The sequence below is a fragment of the Galeopterus variegatus genome, unplaced genomic scaffold, assembly GCF_000696425.1.
Source record: "Galeopterus variegatus unplaced genomic scaffold, G_variegatus-3.0.2 Scaffold33, whole genome shotgun sequence".
NCBI classification, from domain to species: Eukaryota; Metazoa; Chordata; class Mammalia; order Dermoptera; family Cynocephalidae; genus Galeopterus; species Galeopterus variegatus.
Window position 1 is genome coordinate 199,593 of NW_007726144.1, and position 23,836 is coordinate 223,428.

The following is a 23,836-nucleotide window of genomic DNA, read 5'->3' on the forward strand; positions in this document are numbered from 1 at the left end:
CTGGGATGGAGTTGAATTTTCCACTTGGAACAACTTGCCCTGCACCCGTTTTCAGTTGGGGGGCAGGGCAAATCCCTAAAAGCTCAAAAGGGGCAATTAGAATGGTGATAGGACTATAAGGCCTTCCTTTGGAACTGAATGAGAGGTTGTATACCCTGAAATTCTAGACGTTTTTGAAAAGTTCAAAGAAGTAGCAGATAGCAGGATCTGTTGAAAAGAGTTGTATGTTGAAAGTTATACCAACTCTGTTCCTTACCTTGGGCAGATGACTTAAGCTCTCTAGACCTTATTTCTCTATCAGTCATCTGATTTGAACATCTGTCTTTTTTATAGGATGTTCCTAAATAATAGATAGGGAAATGCTGGACCAATCTAAGGGAGCAATTTAAGTCCTCTTTTTCCCATGGTGGTGGTAATAATAGCTAACATATTTTGAGAACTGGTACGTGCCCTGTGCTAAACGCTTTATGAATTCTGCCATTTAATCTCATAACAATCCGATGAAATAGTTACTTCTGCTACAGATGAGGAAACCTGAGGTTGAGAGGTTAAACACCTTGCCTGAAGCCCCAGAGTCAGTAAGTGTCAGCATCAGGATTCCGATTCCAAAACATATGCATTTGGCAAGCAGATGTATAAATGATAGTGTGCATGGTATTTTATGTTTGTGCCAGGAAACAACCAGAGCCAGACTGGCATAGTGAGGACCAGCTATTAGATTTCGAGTCAGGGAATCTAAGTTCAAGTCCTAGCTCTAGGTTTCACCAACCCTGGGACCTCAGGCAAGTCCTTTATCTTCTCTGGACTTCAGCTTCCCCATCCTAAAATAGATATTTTCAGAGTTTTTCTGAGGATCAAATGAGATAATACCCAGCACAGCACCTGCCACCCAGCAGGTGCTTAATAAATGCTAGCAGTATCTGAATTCGAATGAGGAGAGATAAGCAGCCATTCCCTGCCCTCCTGAATTTGTGATTTGTGATTTGAGATTTCAGAACACTGACATAAGTTAAGGATGGATCTATGGTAAATTGAAATGGATGGTGAGGATTCTGTCTAGCCAGAGAACAAAGCATTAGCAAAGGAAGGGCTCTGAACTTAAACTACTTGGGTTCAAATTCAGATACCAGTTCCATCTCACTTGTTGGATGCATGAAATCAAAGTTACTCGGACTTTGTATAGCCCACTTTCCTCATCTGTAAAGTGGCAACATTAATAATACAGACTCATTGGGTCGTTGTAAGGATTAAATAAAGTAAATAAGAATGGTTAATATTTATTGAGTTCTTGCTGAGTATCAGGCTCTGGCCTGAGAATTTTTTAATGTTTTAAATAATTCAGTCCTAGCAATCCCATGGAATGGATGCTATTATTATTATTCCTATGATTTTATGGATGAGGAAGCTAAGGGAAGAGGTTAAGTAATTTGCTAATAAATGTCACATAGCTAATAAATAGCACATAAAGATCACATAGCTAATAAATGGCAGGGCCAGCATTTACATCTGGGAGAGGGGCTCAGGAGCCTACACTGATAATCATACTGTCTTGTCACAGTAAGTGCTTTAAAAACATGCTAGCTCTTATCATTATCATCATTGGAATCCCATCTATCAATCAGCCACAAGTATTCACTAAGAGTATATGCTTAGCACTGTGCTAGTTGTGGTCCCTGTCAGCAGAGTATGTGACACAATTTCTGCTCTTAAGTAGTTTATTATTTATTGGAGGGAGACATGATCAATATGAGTGAAATAATTTGAAAACAATCAAGTGCTAAGTGGTATAGTATGGACTCAAAATACAGTAGAAATGAATTTAGTTACTGAAAAGGTCATGGGGAAGTTGGACTAGTTAGGAAAGTTTAGTAAAGAAGATGATACTTGAATTCAGCCTTAGAAAACTGGGCCAAAGGGCAAGGGTAAGCTATTTGGAGTGCTGGAGTTTGGGAGGAGTTAGAATTTCAAGGTTGGTCATTCATCATTCAACAATTTTTTAATTTCTTTATTGAGCGTCTACTATGTTCCCATCCAGTGGAAAATAAGATCCAAATTGATTGTTCAGTTGCCATTGTTTCTCTGCAGGTCAATCCAGGTTTGTTTCCTAGAGATTATATTTTGCAGATTGGCAATTTCAAAGTTGACATGTTGTTATTGTCCTACTCAGGGTGGTGCCTTGTTGACATAGTAAAACCTCATTATAATGTGATTTGTGCCTGAATAGAATCAGCATGTGTCCAGGTACCCAGAAAGAACTGCAGGGACCATCTGGGGCAATCATCTCTTCCTCTCCCCATCACTCCCTGTCACGCATGTACACATGACCACACTTTTTGCTTAGGAGCAAACTAAAGCCTAGACCTAAGACTATAATCCAAATCTTCAAATCCCCTGGACACTTAATTTAAACTACTCTTTACTTAGAAAGCAAGCTGTGAGCCAAATTAAGTGCTCTAGAACAAATGCTTATCATTTCTGTTAATCCACAGAAGGGATAAACCCATCCCCCAGCACCAGTAACATTTGTCTTCTAGACACCCCTTTCACTGTTGTGCAGCCACTTCAATATCAAAGATTTAATTTAATAGGAAAGAATGTAAGAGATAGCAACACTTGCTGGAAGTGGCAGGAGCCACTTCTCTAAAAACCCTTTGTCTTCCCACAAAATGGCCTGGGTTCTCCCCTAGCAGAGAAGGCAGCAGCTGGATTCCTCTTTATGTGTGTACAGGTGATCTAGATCTGCAGACTCAAAAAGATAGGTAGGGCCAATGAATCATTCTTTTGGTTTGTGGCCTGCCTATTCTACCTTCTGTCAGGCAGACACATGTCTGAGTTTGTTGCTTGGGACTGTCCCAGGCCATGTATATGTTCTAAAAACAGTGGCTTGTTCCAGTGGTCCCAGGTCCATTAGTTAACATGAGGAGATAGAGTAAGGATCAGAGAGATCCAAGTGGATACCTTGGTGATGAAATTGCAGGGATCTGGCTTCTAGAGAAGTTGACTCAGATTTTATCTGGCTGGCCTTCTGTCTGCATCCTAACCAACTATGTATATGAACTATCTTTTGCAGAACTCAGTTTATTGGTTGGGGTAGCTGTGTCAGGTGGTTGATGTGGGTACTGAAGAAACTTGAAGGGCCAGCCCGTGGCTTACTTGGGAGAGTGTGGTGCTGATAACACCAAGGCCACAGGTTCAGATCCCTACATAGGGATGGCTGGTTAGCTCACTTGGGAGAGCCTGGTGCTGACAACACCAAGTCAAGGGTTCAGATCCCCTTACCGGTCATCTTAAAAAAAAAAAAAGAAAGAAACTAGAAGACATGAGTCCCTCCTTCAGCATGAGTATTTTATTAGACGATATACGGGTAAAATATGTGAGCTCCCTTTTAATGTAATATTGAGGCAAAGATATGCGATTATACTGGTAGCACAAGTTAAATGCTTAAGGGTAGAAGGATGCAAATAGGAGTGATCATCACTAGAGAGTTAATTGAGGAAGGCTTTCTGAAGGAGGGGAGTTCCGGGCAGTTTTTATAAGGGTGGAACAGGAATTTGTAGCGAGCCTGTTGCAGCCTGGAGAAGAACTTCCAGCAGCCACCTCTCTTTCATCTACTTCAGGCAGGGCTTCCTGAAATCAACACCCAAGAATTTGGAGGGTAGAGACTCTCGACCTGTGATTGAATATCTGGGTCTCCCCCTCCTCCCATTATAGTTGGTGGCTTAGGCTGCTGTGCCTCTGCCTCAGCTGGAAAGGCTGTGGTCTCCTGAAGTAGGAAAGGGATTTCAAAGAGAAGACGTTGTTACGTCAACTCACATTGCCTCCACGACAGTGGTTTTAAAAATTGAAGACTAACTTTCCTCTGCCACCCAGCATTTTCCTATCAATTTTGGTAAGAAATCAGAGAAAGGGAACTAATTTAAAATCCACCTTAATAAAGTGAATTAGAAAAGTGTATCCTGTGAGCCAAATGACAAATTATGTAATTTGACAAATTGTGTAATGAGAAAGCAAAATGAAGACATCTTGAACTGGCCATTATTCTAGGTTACCTGTTTCACGATTTGTCCTTTATTTGTGCCAGTAATCAAAAATTGACTCATATGATAATTCTGTATTCAGGAATTCAAAGTATAAGGTAAGGTATGCCTTTGCTTGAAGGAAACTCAGTCTTTTGAAAGTTTGTATTTAAGGTATTATCATCACTTTCAGTATTTACTTCAGAATATACTTACTTAGCTTTTCAGGAAAACGTTAGGTAAAACAAGATATACCTGTAGAGTGATTTTAGGGTAACAAATAATTTAGATACCACAGAGCCCTGCAAGAAGTACAATGCTTGATCTTCCCACTTGATCATTATGAAAGCTGAGACTTAGAGGTGTTGTGTGACTTGTCCAGTGTCACACAGTGGGTATGATATGGCACAGAAGAAACCTTGTTCCACAGATCGAGGCCGTTTCCATCTAACCCTTTCCCTCCCAAGTCTTTGGCCTTATGACAGATGCTCATTCTTTATCTTGTGAATTCTAGACTCTGCTCCTCTTATCTCCTTTGCCATTTGTTAAAATCAGGAAAATTGAATAAAAATATTCTGGCTATCTTGTGGACATCACAAATGCAGGCACTGAATTGCTTCTAGATCATTGTTTGGTGATTTGGTGATGGTATCTTTTTTTTTTTTTTTCCCCCCAAATGAAATGAATTTGCCCATGGCCTGCCCTCACTTTGTCTATAGGGAGAATCTTTCCAGGCTATGAATTTAGTTCTCTCTGTACCCTCTTTGGGTGTAAAGACCTGATATGCTCAGGAAAATGTGAGGGACAAAGAATCATGCATTGTTTGAACAAGAAAACTGAGCCCCCTTATTGTAGAATGGTGAAGCCAAGGCGCAGAGAGAGGAAGATTGGACTTTAGTGTAAGGCACACCTGAGTTCATGTCCTGGCTCTACAATTTAATAGCTGTTGACCTTGGGCAATTTATTTAACTTCTCTGAATCTCATTTTCTCATCTATAAAGGAAAATAACAATGTTACCTCACCAAGTTGTTTTAAGTATTAAATGAATGGCTGTAACATATTAGGTGCTTATTATGTATAATTTTCTTCTTTTTCAAGGGTATACAAAAACTGGAACCCAGATGTCTGAACAATTCTGCCCTCTTGCCACCACAGCCATCTCCCTCCCTACTGCTGTGGGCCTCAGTGATTTCTCTTCCTATGGGCTTTGCTTCACCTACCCTGTCCCCCACTGGCTGAATCTTGGATCTTTCTGAAATTGCTTTGATTATACTGTCTGGAGTTACACAGCTAGTGAATGGCAGAATTAGCACCAGTATCCAGGTCTCCTGGTCTCCTCTTGCTGTCTGAAAACACTATTCTTTTCATCAAAGGTAATAGTTTGATGGAGGACACTTCTACAAAAGCAAATGGATATGGACTAATAGCAGTAGATTTTCTACTTCGGAGGAAATCTGTAAGGTGGTTGCATCTATATTAGATAACTCAAAATTTGTTTATTTTGTGTTGCAAGGCAAGATGTGATTGCTTTAGCAGTAGCTTACTAATTATATTTGACTTAGAGTCTTATCGCAAGAATAGCAACCATTTTTAAAGTATTGCTGTATGCCAGGCTTTGTGCTAGACACTTTACTTACATTATGCCAGTTCTTACAACAGCCCTGCAGGATAGGTAGCTAATGTTCCAATTTTGTAGATGAGAAAGCTGAGGTTATTAGATGCCAGTAGCAAAAAAAAAAGAAAAAGAGCTGAAGTTCACAGAAAGTAAATAATTTGCTCTAAGTCACACAGGTGGTCAGAGGTAGGGCCAGGATGCAAACCTGGTCTATACCCGCACTCCACCACACTGCTCCTCAACATCAATTGAATTCCTGGGCATAACCCAGGCATTGAGCTTTTTCTGGGGTATATGTTGCAAATTGGATAAATCAGTTGTGAGTCTGTGCAAATATCTGGGCTGATAGAGCCTGGAAGGCTGGTAGGGTGCTGGGTTCTGAGTGAATTCAGTGTTGAGTTGTTCTCTGTGAAGAGCTAATTGTGGCTGCCCCTCAGAGCCAGGCTCAGTTCTTCTTCACTGGGGTGACAGAGGTGAATTCGTCATGCCTCCGCACTTCAGGAGCTCACAGCCCAGTGAACAAGGGAGAAAAGTCAACAACCATATGGGAGGTGTTTTGGCAGATTAGCACTGGAGATCCCTGTACCAGGTGCTATGGGACACAGAGGAATTATTGGAGGGGTGACCCTAGGCAGGTCTCTAGTTTTCTTTGACTGGTCTGAAGGTCTGGAAGCCCCGCCATTGGAGAGAAGGGCAGAGTGTGGTATACTTGGCCAAGGGAGGTAGACCAGTGCTTTCCAATAGAAATACAATGCAAGCCACATGTGTAATTAAAGATTTTCTTTTGTAGCCATTTTAAAAATAGTAAAAAGAAACAGGTGGAATTAATTTTAATAATATATTTCATTTAATCCAATATATTCAAAACTATTATTTTAATATAAAAATTATTGAGATATTTTACATTTTGTTTTGTTTTGTTTTTTTATAAGATGACTGGTAAGGGGATCTTAACCCTTGACTTGGTGTTGTCAGCACCACACTCTCCCAAGTGAGCCAACCAGCCACCCCTATATAGGGATCCAAACCCATGGCCTTGGTGTTATCAGCACCACATTCTCCCAAGTGAGCCATGAGCCGGCCATTACATTATTTTGTTTTGGGGTTTTTTTGGTACTAAATCTTTGAAATCTGGTGTGTATTTTATACTTACAGTGTATTTCAATGCAAAGCAGCCACTTTCACATGCTCTTAGCCACATGTGGCTTGTGGCTCCCCATTAGACAGTGTAGGGCTAGAAGGTACTCTCCGTGCCAGCTCCTAACAACCCATTTTCAGCAGTCCCTTTCTCACCTGCCCTTTCTAGTGTATTCTAGCGGCAGTGTGCTCCTTCAGGGTGCACGTTATCTCTGCCCTACTGTGAGACTTATCTTTTTAAAGGCTAAATCTGATCCTATTACTCCTTCTAGAAAGCCTTCCACAGCTCCCCATCTGTAAAGAATCAAAGCCATAATCCTCAAGTAGCATTTAAGGCCCTCCATAACCTGCCCCAGCCTTTTCCTTCTGTCATTATACTTTCTAACACTGAAGTGTTGCTTCAGCATTGTCAGGGCCTTTTGACATACTTTATCCCATTCAGCTCTATGAGATAGGTAGGGCAGGGCAGGTGAACTAGCCACAGTTTTTAGGTGGAGAATCCAAGGCTCGGAGTTTAAGAGTTTCCTAAGATTAACCAGCCAGTAAGTGGCAGAACCAGGATGAGAACCTGTGTCCTTTCAGTTTTATCTTTTGTTATACTCCCTCTTATCAGATCCTTCCCTTGCCTCCCTGTGTTGAGTTGTGAGCCTCCCCAGAGTCGCTGTGTCTTCTGCCTTCTTCTGTGTCTCCACTTACACTATTTCCTCCCCCCAGAAAGTCCTTCCACAGCATAACTACCTATCGGAATCCTACCCTTCCTCCAAGGCTCTGGTTAAAGTCTCCCTCCTCTCTGATTCCTTCTTTGGCCATTCCCTCCCCAAATCCACTTTGTAGTGACCAGTACACTTTAACGCTCATTTTCTTGTTTAGTTGGTGCTTCATTGTTTCGTGTGCAGAATTGAATTCTAGAAATCTGGGAGATTGAAGAATTTAGAAGCTTAAACAGTTCTTACAGGGAGGCTGATGTTAATCTCTACTGTAAATCCATGGAGAGACTAACACCCTCCTACTTTAGTCTTTGTCAGAACTATGAAATTGTGAATTTAGTCCTAATTTATATATGAAATGGAAGTCACTCAAAACTGTTTCTCTTAACTGCTGTGATAAGTATATGCTTGTATATTTTGATTTCTAAAGTTCTGTTGCATATATTATCAAATTTCATCTTTCAGTACCTACGAGGATACTTCAAAAAGTTCATGGAGGGCTGTCTGGTTAGCTTACTTGATTAGAGCATGGTACTGACATCACCATAGTCAAGGGTTCGGATCTCCGTACCAGCCAGCCACAAAAAAAAAAAAGAAAATTCATGGAAAGATTCATATTATCTTTTAATTCTGTTTTTCCATGAACTTTTGAAGTACCCTCAAATTTATTGAATGTCTGCTATATACTGTGTTCTAGAGCAGCTGTGTGCTCTAGAGAACAGGAGACATGAGGCTAATAATTAAATGGGGAAAGCACACATTAAACAATAAAAAAAAAAACAACACCCAAACAGTAATTTAGTTACTGTTAAGTTAGGCACTACAAAGGGAAATTTCAGGGAAATCCAACGCAGCTGGGTGTCAGAGAAAGCTTCCCTGAGGAAAAGAAACTTAAGCTGACCCTAAAGAATGAGTATGGGTCCACCTGGCCAAGATAGGAGAGAAGGCTCCTGGGGTTGAAATACAGTGAGTGAGGGGGAGAGTGATGAGAGATGAGGCTTGAGAGTACCCAAGGACCTCACGAAGGACCCGCTAGCCATGTTCAGGATCTGAAACTTCATACAAGGACAGTGGGAAGCCACTGACGGGTGTTATCTATTCTAATTTCTCTTTCTAAAAGATCACTCTGTGTAGAGAATGGATGTGGCTGGAGCAGTTGAAGCAGGAGTAAATGGGTGAGGCCAGTTATTCTAGGTGATAGATGATGGTATCCTACAACAGTGTAGTGGTGGAGAGGGGGAGAAGTAGGTGGATTCCAGAAATGTTAGGAGGTCATATCAGTAAAACTTGGCAATTAGATTTGTAGGGAGATGTCCAAGAAACTCTCAGACTTCTGGCATGAGCAACTGCACAGCACTGTTGCTGAGGAGGAAACGTGATCAGGAACAGGTTGGGGCTTGGGCTGGGGAGATTGATTTCAGTTTGAATATTTTAGCTTTGAGATGTCAGTGAAGGTGACTTGGTTCTCCCAATTGCCCTTTGAGAAAGGTAGTATTGTCCACATTTTTTATTGGGAAACTGAGGCTTGGAGAGGCTGGGTGACTTGCCTAAGACTGCATTGCTGGGAAAGGGCTGAGCTTGAGCTTGAGCCAGCATTTTGACTCCTGAAGCTATGCTTTTAAAACCATTGCACATGGCCTGTGTGCTAAGTATCCATTGTTGAACCAAGCTAACCAACCTCCCACCATACCGATTCTCTGCCTCCCTCCTGCACACATGCTTGTCTGCCAAGTTATCTGCTCTGATAATCAAACAAATCCTTAAAATCTCTTGTTCTCTGAGACCTTCATGGAAGTAGAAAAGAGAGCTTTCCTGGCCCTGCCCTACCTAGAATTCAAACACTCCAGGGGTCTTGCCCACTCTTCCATTTTTTGTTCACACACTCATTCTCGTCCTGTTCCCCTCCCCCCTGACAATTATCAAGCATAGGTCACTCAATACGGACCTGGAAAAGACCAGGAAAAAACACAATAAAGCCATTTGGATAGGACTTCACACTTTCAAGTCTTGCCCACTCTTCCATTTTTTGTTCACACACTCATTCTCGTCCTGTTCCCCTCCCCCCTGACAATTATCAAGCATAGGTCACTCAATACAGACCTGGAAAAGACCAGGAAAAAACACAATAAAGCCATTTGGATAGGACTTCACACTTTCAAAGCACTTAAATATTACCTCTTTGGTCCTCACATCAACTCTGGAAGAAAGGACATGTATATTCCATCAGCAAACATTCCCAGAGTGGGCACCCACTTGCACCAGGCACTGTGCTGGAACTTGGCTGGTGATACAAGGATGAAGAAGACATAGTTCTTGCTCTCAGGTGTTTAAGATCTGAAAGGGTAGACAAACAGATGATATCAATATGTGTTCCTTTTACAGATGAGAAAGCTGAGGATAGACTCAGAAGTTAAGGTACTTGTTTTGAGAGTTTCTCAAAGTTATGGTCCTCTGAGTAATGGGTCACTTGGGCTACTTGTTAAAATAAAAACAGATTCCACACCACAGACCTGCTGAATTGGATCCCTGGGGAGTGGGTCCTTAGGTGATTCGTTTGTTGCTCAACAGCTAGCAAGTGATCCAGTTGAGGTGTGAACTTTTTCTGGCTACTTTGCCGGAGACTTTTTCACTTCGTTTGTCCCATACTTTTAGAGATGAGAGAATTGACACTTACAGACATGCTGGGGTTCTCTGCAAACCAGCCTCTTTCCTCACAGCCTTTTCTATAGAGATGTGCAGGCCTAGGAGGTGTGTTTGCCAGCCTCAGACCACAGGGAAAATTCTACCCAAAGGCAGAATCCTTAAAACATTAGGGTACCAGGAGCCTTCTTAAAGCTCTACCCTGGGAAATAAGGGAAACCAACCAGTAAGACGAGGCCAGGGTTCAGTGCATGTACTTTATCTGGTACTGAGTTCCCGGTAGGGTGGCTCTTTCCTGGTTTACTACTCCTGGCTTTGGTGAGGGGCTCGGGAATATTTATTCCAGACTCAAGAAGACCTAGTTCAGCCTGTGTATAGTATGCCTTTTTATCTTTCTCTCTCTATCATATATGTTGTGTATTATATATTTTATGTACATATATAGTATATGTGTGTATTACATATCTGTATCATGTCATATGTGTATATTTTATGTGTGTGCATGTGTGATGTGTATGTGTATATATATGTGTGTGTGTATTATACGTGCATGCATGTGTGTATATGTATGTATGTATGTATGTAAAAGGGAAAATAAAGACCAGGTAGATATACATATGGCCACAGGTCATATAACTTTTTGTTTAGGAGCACGGACCATGAAGTGAAACCAGCTTTACACACATCTTAACTCCGTTTACTTAACCTCTCTGCTCATTCATCTGAAAATGGGGATGCAGTACCTACCTTACCAGGCTTTTGTGATGATTAAGTGAGATAATGTTATGTCAAATGCTATTAGCCCAGTGCCTGGTACGTAGTAAGAACTTTATCATTATTGCCACAGAACATGTATATTCTAGGTCTTGGCCTCATTTGCACACTTGAGCTGGGAATAAGTGACAGGTGGAAAGGACGTGATGCTGTCTGCTTATCGTTGTTTCTTTAAACTCCAGAAGCCAGTCCTATTTGACCACCCTGAGTTCAAACTCCTATACCTTTTAGGGGTTTGAGTGAAGCAGAAAGGAGTGTAAGCTGTGGCAGTGGTGATTAGGGCAAAGGTAAGACTTACAACTCACTTGGAGGGGGCTGACAGCACCCGGTTTAAGCTGATTTGTCACCATGTGAGACTATAAGCCCATAGGTGACAGAAGAAAAACCAGAAATCTGTATATTTAATGTGAAATTGCTTAGCAATTAATTTAAAAAAAAATATATATATACACACACACACATTCACATACAAACACACCATAAGCTCTCTAGAAGGTCACAAAGCATTTTCTTGCTTTTTCACCAACCTCTAGGCTAGGATGAAAATTTTCGACAGCTATTTACAGAGGACCTGCTCTGTACCTAGTGCTGCACTAGAGCATACAGGGAAGCCCATGCTGTAACCTTTGCCCTCTGGCAGAGACACCAGATGACAGGGAGCAGTGTGGGAGGGAAGGATGTGTGTCAGAATGTGGGCTGTTGTAAAGAAACAGATGAGGTAGAAGAAAGATTTCTGAGTTACTTCACAAATAATGTAAATGAAAAAAGCAAAGTGCAGAAGATGTAGGATACTACCTGTTATGTAAGCAAGAAAGGAAAATAAGAATATTTATATGTATTTTCTTAGTTTTATGAGAAGAAACACAGAAAGGAAACCAAAAATGAATGAAAATGGTTACTTGGGAGGAGTGCGGTGAAGGGATAGGAATAATTCTGAATATACTTTTAAAATTTCATTTTGAGTTTTCAACCATGTAAATGCTTAACATATTCAAAAAATGAAATTAAATAAGCCTGAAAAAAGCAAACCCTACCATTAAATACAAATGTAAAAAGAAATCTAAGTATATTTTAAACCGGTAACATAAAAAAAGAATTAATCCAAAGTAACTTTCACAGACAGTACTGACTATACTGGGACATAGTCTAAGGACAGAAAGAACTGCAAGGAAACCTTGAACTTGGTAGGTTTGTTGTTGCTAGCAATGTTGGTGTAGTAACTCCAGAAAGTATGTTGTCTGTGTTACAGAATAAAACAAATGAGTAAATATATTAGTATTGTTTGGGAATGGTTTTCTCACTATGGGAAAAGAAAAATAAACTATGGAATGGGGAAGAGGAAGAACCCTGTCTTGGGTTCAAATAGCAATGAGCACCTAGCAGCCAGATCTTGTTTCTAAATACATTCCCTGCTAAAAGGAACCAGGGCTTCTGAGAGAGTTGTTTGATTCTAGGTCTGGCATAGGGAAAGTACAAGGTGAGCCTGTAGTATCTTTTTGTGCCAGAAAGCAAGGACGTTATCCAAGACAGATGGTGACATGTTAAAAGGACACAGGAGCTGGCTTGTAGAAGCTCCCTGTGGCCAAATTGGGACATTTTTAACATTTAAAAAAAAAAAAAAGATAATAGATTATAATGTTTTACTGGGGGAGGGAAGGGGTCTATGAGTTCATAACACTCCTCCAGAAAAGGGACGAGATGAACTTCTTTACAAAAAATTACCTGCTAATAGGTGTAGAAGAAATGATAGAATTAGCAGATTGCCATTTTACAGCTATTAAGGCAATGAGTGGTTCAGGCAAGAATCCTCAATGGATAGTAAAACTATTGGGTGAGAGGTTGTTGGAGAACAGGATGTTCACACAGTCTCAAAATATCACCCCACAGATTTCTCATTAATTCAAATGGGAAAATAGGCTTTTACCACTGAGAAATCTTAGGAGTACTTCCTTACCTAAGTAATCAAACCGTATAACCAAGATGGGGCAAGCTATCCAACATCACTTACATAATAATCTTTAAAAATGTCTAACCTGAGGGGCCAGCTCACTCGAGAAAGTGTGGTACTGGGCGTTGGGAGCGCCAAGGCCATGGGTTCGGATCCTATATAGGGATGGCTGGTGCGCTCACTGGCTGAGCGCGGTGCGGGTGACACCAAGCCAAGAGTTACGATCCCCTTACCGGTCACAAAAAAAAACAAAAACAAAAAATGTCTAACCTGAATCTAATCATGAGGAGACATCAGATAAATCCAGATTGCAGGCCATTCAACAAGACAACTAGCCCAGACTCTACAAAATGTCAGTGTTATAAGCGACCAAGAAAAGGGGAGGGAGTGTACTCAGTTAAATGAATGTAAAAGAGACATGACGTAACTATAATTCTAGATTCCTGACCGGATGGAGGCAATAGAGGAACAACTATAAAGAACATTAATAAGACAATTGGGGAGATTTGAATGTGCACTGTATGTTAGATAATATTAGTGTATCAAAGTTGGGCGTGCTGATGGCATTGTGGTTATTTAGGAGAGTTTCAAAGTTCTTAGGGGATATATATGCTAAAGTATTTAGGAGTAAAGTGTCACGATGTCTGCAACTTTCGAATGGGAAAAAATGTATGAACGTAGAAAGATAAAGCAAATGTAACCTGATTGGTGAATTGGTGAATCTAGATGAAGGATATATAGATATTCATCATGCTGCTCCTTCAACCTTAATGGACTATGAAATTTTTCAAAATAAAATGCTAGGGTGAATGAAATGTGGGCTGCTGTAGCCAGGATAGCTTCATGGAGGCAATATCATTTGACCAGGGCCTTTATAAAGGAGTAGGAGATGGATAGAGAGGAGAAGGGATGGAGGCCATGATAAGTCAGAGAAAGGAATGAGTACAGCATCTCTTAGAATCCAATAGAGTAGGAAAAAGTAGCTGAGTAATGAGAGATGAATTTGAAAAGGTATTTAGGGCCACATAATGAAAGGCCTTTGATACCAGGCTATAGCATACACATCTGACTGTAGATGGAAAGGAGAGAAATCCTAGGTTCTTGGTGGAGGGGTGGGGGAATAGTGTTTGGGAAGTTAGTCTGTTGTCGTGGAGTGCTGAATGGACTGGAAAGTGAAAACAGAGAGTTGTTTTTGTTTTGGGGTTTGTTTGTTTTTTTCCCCAATAATTCAAGCCTGAGGCAGTGGACATGTGACTTAAAGCGGTGGGTGTCAGTGATGATGTAAAGAAAGGAGCAACCCAGAAAAAAAATTGTAAAGGACCTACAGGTCTCTTTAACTTACCAGACATAGGGGATAAGTGAGAGGTTGGATCAGAAAATCTGTTTCAGTGGTGCCATTTAGAGAGCCTGAATTTGGAGAGGCCTCCTCCATACTCCCAGGTTTAGGCTGAGTGGAATCTGAGCTCTGCTGCCAAAATTTGATGGGAATGTCATCAGGAAGAGGGACAGCAGAGCCCACCATTAAAGTCCTTTTTTCCTCTGGTAACCTCCATTTCATGCCAAATACCTTCTCTCCTTTCCCTCCTCCCTTGTCTGTCAGATTTTATGTTCCAAGGTCTTTCTCCTAAATCTGTGCTCAGACTCAAAACCTAGCTGACTCAATATGTCTGTCCATTCTTTCCATCCACCAGGCCTGCCTTGTATAGGCATTTCTTCCTCCTGCAATTCAATGGTAGTTTTTCTCCTTTAAGCTTTCAGGGAAAAAAAAATGCATCTGCCGCAATAATACTAACATTGGAATCTCCTTGTTCCCTATCTTACCTGCCCTAGCCTGTGATTTTTTTTAGAGGAACTTTTGGTGGTGGCTGAAATTGTCTCTGTCAATGCCCCTAACAGTCCTCTACTGCTAGGTACATGGACCTTTGCTTCATTTGCCTTTGATTATGTGGAACTGCTGATGCCCCAGTTCAAATGCAAACCAAACCAAGTTAAGAGTTACCAGGTTCAAAATGCATCTTCTGGGATTTAATATGGGCATAGGAAGTCAGCTTCCTGCCAGGGTCAAGGAGAACAAGACAAGGAGGATTCCCAAGGTGTGCCAAGTTAAAATGGGCTTTCTCTTGAGGTGTGAGGAAGAGGAGTTCAAACCCAGCATGGGTAACCCAATGGTGGGGCATTGTGGATATGACCAAAGATAACAAATGAGCAGTTGAAAAAAAGACCTTTGAAGGTCTCTCCTAAGAATCCCTCCCTGATTGGGGAGCTGTTGCCACTGTATACGTAAAATTCTGTATGTTTTCCCCATCCATGGGCTGCACATAAATGTGTCTTCCTCATTTTTTTATCCCCAGTGCCTGAAGATGTCTGGAGAACTTTGTGCAGTGATGGAAATGTTCTATTCTGCACCATCCAGTATGGTAGCCATATGTAGCTATTAAGTACTTGAAATGTGGCTAGTACAACTGAGAAACTGAATTTTGAATTTTGTTTAAAAATTTAAATAGCTACATGTGGCTTGTGACAGTTGTATTAGATAGCACACAGGTCTAGATTCTAGAACATAATAGAACCTTAATTAACTGATGTGCTAATTTGAATCTTTACCCTGGTTGGGGAGGTGGGAAGTAAGTGGACAAGGAACGATGTAATAGGGTAATTTGCAAATGTCCATCATCGGATGAGTGGATACGGAAATTGTGGTATGTCTACACAATGGAATACTACTCAGCTATAAAAAAGAATGAAATACTGCCATTTGCAACAACATGGATGGACCTTGAGAGAATTATATTAAGTGAAACAAGTCAGGCACAGAAAGAGAAATACCACATGTGCTCACTTATTGGTGGGAGCTAGAAATAGATAAATAAATTCACACGTAATAACTTCGTATAGCATACATTATACGAAGTTATACGATCAATCAATATTGCGATTAAGGCACCTCCAGTTTGGTAGCATTCGGGTTTGGAGCCTTTTCTGTTGGACAGCCTGACTTACCACAGAGATACAAAATACCCTTTCAAAATCTATTACTGGGTCAAGCCTCAACTCTACAACTTTAAAAATCATTTCTTCAAGGTTTACTTTGAAGTTTTCTTTCTCTCCATGTCAGCAGGACAGCTGTGAATTTCTTATTTTCAGCAGGCCCTTCTTTGAGTAATGGTGGCCCAGTAAGAGGGATTTTCACATACAGTAAAATCCTTCCAGAAGTCTAAACTTTCTCCCATTACTCTAGCTTAAGGGAAAAAAAAAAGGAATAGGGTAATTTGAAGAAAGCCAGAATTTGCAGCCTCTGGACGTTTACTTTCTTGCCTGGCTTGTAAGTGCAGTAATAGGGAACAGAGTAGGAAAAACATCTAGGAGGAAGGAACGGTGTGGGCAAAGACAGAAGTCAGAAACCATAGCAAGTGAAAGAAAAGTAAAGAGCAGGTACCAAGAATGGGACTGAGCACTTAGTCAGCACTTACTCAAAGCACTGGGGACGCTGAACAACAGGACTGTCTCTGCCTTTGTGGACCTTCCAGCCTTCTCTGTACTGCTTTACGGACAAGTGGACCGCAGTTACTGTTGGGTATTCATGCCAGAGGAAAGATAAGAGCTGTGGAAAACATTGGAGGGGTGCTTACCTGGGCATCAGGCAGAGCTTCCCGTTAGATGCTGTAGCTAATGGCCTAGCTTGAAGACAGGGCGATCTTTCTCCTGAGTACAGTGGGGAGGCTCTAAAAGGTTTGAAGCAGTGAAATGATGTGGGTATATTTGCATCTTAGTACACTTACTGCTATACTATGGCCAGTTTCCACAGTGTTTCTTAGCTCGAGTGTGGTTTTTCTTTTGAACCGACTGGTTCCAATGTCTTGTCTGGTTTATGTCGTGTTTTTTCTTTCTCTTTTTTTTTTTTTGCTTTCCTGCATCACTCTCTCCTGGACCCCATGCTCTCTTCTTCCTTGGTGTCCTTCTCTCTCTGATCCAAAGATCAGCCAGTAAAAAGCAATCTCACGTGTCCAGGTAAGAGGGGTACCATTGTAAGGAGGGAAGAAGACCTCTCCTTTATATTTAAAAGTTATTTATTGGTTTCTTGAATAGATAGCACCTTCATGTGGTTCAGAATCTAGTAATACAAGAGAATATAAGGAAAAGTCTCCAATTCCATCCCTGTGCCCCAGCCACCCAGTTTGCCTCCTCAGAGACAACCAATGTTATATGTTTCTTTTGTACTCTTCAAGAGATAATTTAGATATTTTACATACATAAACAAATATGTAAACATATATAAACTAATAATTTCCTTCTCTTTTATCCACTTTGTTTACTGTCCACATAATTCTGTATCTTGCTTTTTTCACTCAATAACATCATGGAGATCATTCCTCATCATATATAAAGAGCCTCCTCATTCTGTTATATGGCTGAGTTCTTTCTCTTTATGTTGACATGCCATAATTTATTTAACCAGTCACCCATTGTGAACATTTAGATTATTTCCAGTCTTTTGCTATTACAAACAGAGCTTTCATGAATGACCTTCTATGTAGTCATTTGCTATAGACAGGATAGGAATTGCCACTTTCTGTGGTGCAGCAACTATTGATTCAGGAACTGGCAACTTGTACACTTTTCTGAAAAGGAAGACCACAGCAATGATTTGAATTTCTTCTGTTTTTGTAGGGGTCCTAGCAGAGGAGATCAAGCAATGAATCTTCTGGCTTGATGATCTGTGTTACCTTGAGATTCTAGGGTCTTTAATAGTTTCTAAGTTTAGTGCCTCGGACTGGCAGTGGGAACAGGGCTGAATGTGGGGTTGGAATGCTACCACTCAACAGACGAGATTCCTGTTCTACCATGGTTCCCAAAAGACAAAGGGAATTTTCAGAGGCCCTGGGCCATTGCTGTACCCCTCCTTTCTAGAAAAGTGTGCCAGTTGCCGATTACTCAACAGGTAAATACTAAATACCCAGTTACCCTCTTAGAGAGTGATGTTCTGGAGAAGTGGAACTTTGAGGGACAAAGAAATGAAGCTTAAATGGGGAACTTGTCTGCTACATCCACTGCAGTCCTCTGCTGTGTTCATGCAGGCCTCCATATGTGTTTGACCCACCACGTCCTTCCCTTCAGTCTCCTCTTCCTTTGCAAATCATCACCTAGGACTAACTAGCTGTTTGGTTTTTTCCCTGTCTTTTTCTTGCATTCATTTTCTCTGCTGCTCCGTTCTGTTCCATCAGCCCCATTGCAGCCTGGTTAAGACCCAATAAGCGTGTGTTTATATGCACATCCCCTTCTTGCTATTGTCTCTTTGTCGCCTGACTCCAGGAAAGGCTATTTGTCTTCATGCCTTGCTGGGTATTGAAGAGATTATGATTGCCCTGCCAGTCTAGAATTCCACATAGGTGATGTTGACAGTGGTGTAGCCATGGCTAATCTCCTACCAGATTGAGCAGATTATAGGGTGGGCAGATTTTTCTCTGATTATCTAAGACTCAGGTCCCCTTTGACAGAGCTTCCTTCCACTACAAGGCTGGTTCCTCCCTGCCCAGCTCATCGATGTGCTTTCCTTACTCCCTCTCCAGGTTAAGTAGCCTGTCTTCTCTGGGAGATTCTGCACCTGAGCGCAAGTCTCCTTCCCACCATCGCCAGCCTTCTGACACCTCTGAGACAACAGGTAACCTTCTTGGGCATTAACATATAGACAAAGAGTTGTACACCTATACAGAAAGAACTGTATGTCCCAAATGTAAAACAACTCAGCCTTTATGTCGAGTTTATAATGTGTGCTAGGCATTGTGTTACAGTTTTATATAAATTGCCTTCTTACATCAACTGTAGAAAGTACAGTTTTATTATCCTTATTTTACAGATGAGGAAGCTGAGGCACTGAGGGCTTAAGAAACTTTCTCAAATTCACAAGGTTGTTGGGGACAGTATCGGGGCTCAAAACCACTGTGTTTTAACTCTAGAACATATGCTTTAATCATTACAGCATTGTAGCACACATACATGTACACACTCACAGGGAGGGAGACAGTTGGGAATCAGAGCCTCTGTTTTTTTGTTTGTTTGTTTTTTAAGTTCTGTCTATGGATGTTCATGTGGATAAAATGGTTTTCTCCTGTCATTTGTCTATTGCTTGATTTGGCAAGGGACCAACCCTGAGTCAGCCTGTGTATTATCCTGCTCTGTGAAAAGGGTCAACAAGCACTGGTGTCCTGCCTACTGCATTTGCTGGATAAAACTAAAGTTGACATAAAACTTTAGTCTCACTTGGCTTCAATCCTAGTGGGGGCTACTTATCTGTAATATTAGTCTTCAGGGGGTAGCTAGACGTGGTACTGCCCCTTCTTTGGCCATTCTCTCCCAGACGAGCCAGAAGAGACAGACATGTACAAGAGAGACAAGCGTTTTGGCACCTGAGAGAAGGGTAACTTCTTGTATGGAGCACGAAGTAGGTTACAGGTTTTTGCCAGTGACTGAGGGAGGCATGTCATTGCAATAGTGTGTTTGGACAGGACCAGTCTGGGAGATTAGATTGGTCTGGAAAGGCTTTTGAGGAAGAAACACACTGGGGCTTTCCTGGGTTGCTCTTGGCTTGTATGCACTAACCTTCCAGTGACACTGCCTTCCAAACCCCCTTCTCTCTCTTTCTCTCCTCCCACCAGGTCTTGTTCAACGCTGTGTCATCATCCAAAAGGATCAGCATGGGTTTGGCTTCACAGTCAGTGGGGATCGCATTGTTCTGGTGCAGTCTGTGCGGCCTGGTGAGTGCTGCATCCCTCCTGCCTGCAGTGGACATTTCTTACAAAGCCACCGTGTATGTGACAGTGCTGCATGACTTGGAGAACTTGTGCTGTCCTGGGAGTCTGGAGAGCCCCGGGGAGGTGGGAGGTGTGGCATGAATGAATTACTTACTCTAGAACTGGTTACCCATGGACACTGGGAAGTCTCACAATGCTGAACCATTAGGCAGAATTTCTAGGGTTCAGACTTCTTGATTGATTCCCCAGTTGCTAAGTGCAAAACCAGCAGAATAGCCCTCTGGCCCTCAGGCAAATACCTGAATGCCATCACAGGGACCTCAACGTATTGGGTCAGAAGATACCATGGAGGAATCAAAGGCCCCCTTTCTTTATACTTAGCTTCACATCACCTGGCTAGGTGCACAGACCATCACTTTCTGCAGAGACAGGCGTACTGGTCCAAGTGGTTGTAGAACACATTTGTAGATACAGTTAACATTAAATAGCAAATTATCAAAGGTAAATGATGTGTTTTGGATATTACATCAGAAGAAATGGTATTTGGAAGCTTCTTCAGGTAGTTTGTGGTTCGAGGCATAGTCATTTCCTTTCTGATCAATTTGGGAAGCTCTCTTAGAAGAAACAGGATTTCAGGAGTAGTTTGAAAGAGGGAAATGAAAAACAGATCAGCAGGCTAGGAATTTGGTGAGAAGGAAGTGAAGAGTGGGAGGGCATCATAAGCAAATCCATCAAGTGTCCAATTATGTATAGAAGAACTGTGAACAACCAGAGCTCTGTCATATGCCAGGTGGTAGAATCATTGTTAGTGACCCAGTCTGAAGAAGACAATCAGGAAGGAGATGGGGTGTGGAAGAGCAGAAACCAAGTATCTCTGCAAGGGGCGAACTTCAGTGTAGCAAATGAGATTGGGCCAGTGACATAGAACAGTCTAGGCTTGGCTTGTAGGAGAACACAAGAAAAGGGTAGAGAGCAGGCTAGTGTTTCACACTAGGGATAGTGTAAAAGGGGAAGGAACAATATACTTGCGGGAATTTTGGAGAAAGATTTGGGATGTGTTTACATGAAAAGTGAAATGAGAATTTCAAATTTATGACCAAAATGAGATATGTGAATCATACAAGTATATAAATAATTATGGCTTATGTTTGAGAGTTAACTTTTATCAGCAGGAGGTTTGTTTTGCATATCCTGGGGGTAGAGCTCTGAAAGATAGTTTTATTTGCTTCTCTTATTTCTCAGGGTTCCTGGACTAGAGTGAGACAGAGCTAGTGCAACTGCCAATAATTCTACTTTGTCTCTGCAGTCTATTTGATCCAGAAAGTAGGGGATCCCCTCTGGTGAAGTGTGGGTTCAGCTTTCCTTCACTTTTTTTTTTTTTTTTTTTTTTTTCTCCTCCTAGGCTGAACAGAGTCAGACCCAGAGAGGAAAGAACAAAAAAAGATGGCTTGCACTAAAACATGAGTTTTGGAGTGTGTGTGTGTGTGTGTGTGTGTGTGTGTGTGTGTGTGTGTGTGTGTGTGTGTGTGTGTGTGTGTGTGTGTGTGTTAGGAAAGAGAGAAGAGTGGCATTGAAATCACAAGAGTAATAAAGCAATTGATATTGTCTTTTCCACATATTAGGTTTCTTTAATTCACTGTTTCTCAAAATATAATCTATGTTCTGCCTACATCAGAACCACCTAGGCACTGGGATGATTGATATCCTTATTCCTGACCCAACCCCAGAAATCACTATCTGGCAAAAGAGCCAAGGAATACACTTTTTAAGAAATTTCCCTGGTGATTCTCATGCTTACTGAAGTCTGAAAACTTCTGCTCAAATTCCTTTACTCTGAAGAGTTTAATTTCTTTTTAAATCATGGTTATTAGAAGTCATCTCATGTGTTTTATACATTCAAGCAAGATAGCTCTTTCCTCTCCAGCTTTAATTTCTAGATGACTGTATAAAAGAGAGTCTCAAGCTATCTATAAGTACTCTTCCACAAATAGTACACTTTAGATGAGGGTAGTCTTGAGTTCCAGTATTGAAAAGCCAAATTGGAATGTAGTCATCACTGTATTTTTTTCTTTTTAGACTAGAAACATCTAGATATGCTTGTGGGAGTTATGTTTTGATCAGATAAATGTAACTTGCAAATCATCTTTGGACAAATTTACAAAATATAATTTTTATGCTTCTCGTTGATTTGTTTCAGCTTTTGTGTTTCTTGTGTTTGCTGGGTATAAATTAAACTAGGATTTTAAGTGGTTTAAAACTACATAGTTGAGTGATAACCTGAGAAATGGAGAACACGTTCTTCTGAGCGCCTCTCAGTCAGTCACCACCAGAAGCCCTTAATCGGGTCTGTTTTAAAGGGAGGAACTATTAATCGTTTCAGACAGTTTTTTAACAGAAAAAAATCATTTTTAATGATAGGAGCTCCCAGGATATCTTTATGAACCTCTCAGGATTTATGAACCACCACTTTGAAAACTCTTTTTTTTTTTTTTTTTTAAAAGATGACCGGTAAGGGGATCTCAACCCTTGGCTTGGTGTTGTCAGCACCACGCTCAGCTAGTGAGCAAACCGGCCATCCCTATATAGGATCCGAACCCGTGGCCTTGGTGTTATCAGCACCGCACTCTACCGAGTGAGCCACGGGCCGGCCTGAAAACTCTTGCTTTAATCCTTTTCTTCATATTTTTCTTAATAATCATTACTACTTTAACAATTATATTTAATATAGTAAACTCATTTTTCCCAGTGGATAGTAAGAAATAACTTTTATTTAATCTTGAGACATATTCAGACACATTCAAATAAAGCACACATGCTCTTCCGAGAGCATGGCCCTGCCTGTATCCCATTTTGGCCTGCTTATCAGAAGTCTGGCATCTGGTCTAGGTAGAGGAAAGGGCAAGACACGTGACCTTATATGTTACTCTATCTTAGTAGTTGTGTCACCAGAGCAGAATGGGGTAGACACCCAGCATTTGAGGCACTTAACACAGAGAAATGAGATACAAGTTCAGAGGGGAGGTGATCTGACAGGGACCTTAGTGGAGATTTAGTGACCTCTGGGAGAGATTGTTGGACTCTGCTGACAAGGCCTTTTCCTTATAGGAGGTGCAGCCATGAAAGCTGGTGTGAAAGAGGGCGACCGGATCATCAAAGTGAGTGATCCCAACACCCACCCCCCAGGAGAGGAGGCAGGTGTACAGGGGCATGTCTGGCCTTGGTCCATCCTGAGTACTTACATCTTGGTGCCAGCTATCAGTCAACCACTGAGTTAGGAGTGGGACCCTGAGAGGGAGCACAGTAGCACAGTATGAGAGAGTAGGGATTAAGACAGCTGGGTGCTGTATTTTAGGCCCTTCTTGACTCTAAAGCAACCAAGCTTCCAGGGTAGATTTTATTATTCCCACTTCACAAATGGCAAAAGTAAGATTAAAGGGAGGATTTGTGACTAGCAAAGGACACAAGCCTTCAGATCCACAGGTTGATATTCCATCCTCCATACAATGCTGACCTGAGGTCCTTGCCAGGTCTAAACTACTGTACTCTGCCCTATTTATTCAGGTCTTTCTTCTGCAAAATGGAGTCCTAGAGACATTAAGGAAACTCTAAATGCAGAGACTCCTTAGTCTTTTAGTAAGGAGGAAGCACATTGGGTCAGTTGACACGTGTGTGTGAGCAAATGGTTGGAAAAGTATATACCAAAAATAAATAAACAAATGAAGACACACCTCTTATCTCTGAAAACTTATAGGCTATCTGGAGAGACAAGGTACATGGCAGATGTGAATAGGAACAAATTCATAATGTAAATTTGAGTGAACAAGTGACCAGAGATGGCTAAAGAACGTTGGGAAATGGCTTCCTAAAGAAGTGGCATTTTGGACTTACAAAAAGATCCCCTAGGTTTCCATCATCATTGCTCAATATTGCTTGTCCCTCCAACAGGTCAACGGCACCATGGTGACCAATAGCTCTCACCTGGAGGTGGTGAAGCTTATCAAATGTGAGTTGTAGAGAGGTGACAATTAACGAAAGTAGGGGAGCAGGTGGGCTGAGAGGGAGGGAGGAAAGAGCAGGCTTGCTGAGCCAGGAGGCTTTCTCTGTAGATGTTTGAGGCAGCTGCAGTCACATCTTTAATCATGACATAGAGGGATCCCCTTAGAGAGCTACAGCTCCCTGTCATCATTTCAAGTGGAGACACTGCGAGTCTCTCATCAGACATCTTAATTTTTGCCCACACCCATGTTTG

General features: G+C 41.4%; 1 protein-coding gene across 6 annotated transcripts in view; it reads left to right on the forward strand.

Moving 5' to 3' along the window:
- ARHGEF11 (Rho guanine nucleotide exchange factor (GEF) 11) overlaps positions 1-23,836 on the forward strand; it is a 111,470-nt gene that overhangs the window by 38,697 nt on the left and 48,937 nt on the right. For 3 of the 6 annotated variants that reach the window (XM_008570198.1, XM_008570206.1, XM_008570222.1), the window contains exons 2-6: positions 16,814-16,846; positions 18,406-18,497; positions 19,492-19,590; positions 22,693-22,742; positions 23,533-23,590. In XM_008570198.1, coding sequence (XP_008568420.1) covers positions 16,814-16,846; positions 18,406-18,497; positions 19,492-19,590; positions 22,693-22,742; positions 23,533-23,590 — 332 coding nt within the window. The remainder of the gene's footprint in view (positions 1-16,813; positions 16,847-18,405; positions 18,498-19,491; positions 19,591-22,692; positions 22,743-23,532; positions 23,591-23,836) is intronic. The other 3 variants (XM_008570214.1, XM_008570230.1, XM_008570237.1) reach the window with 2 other exon arrangements.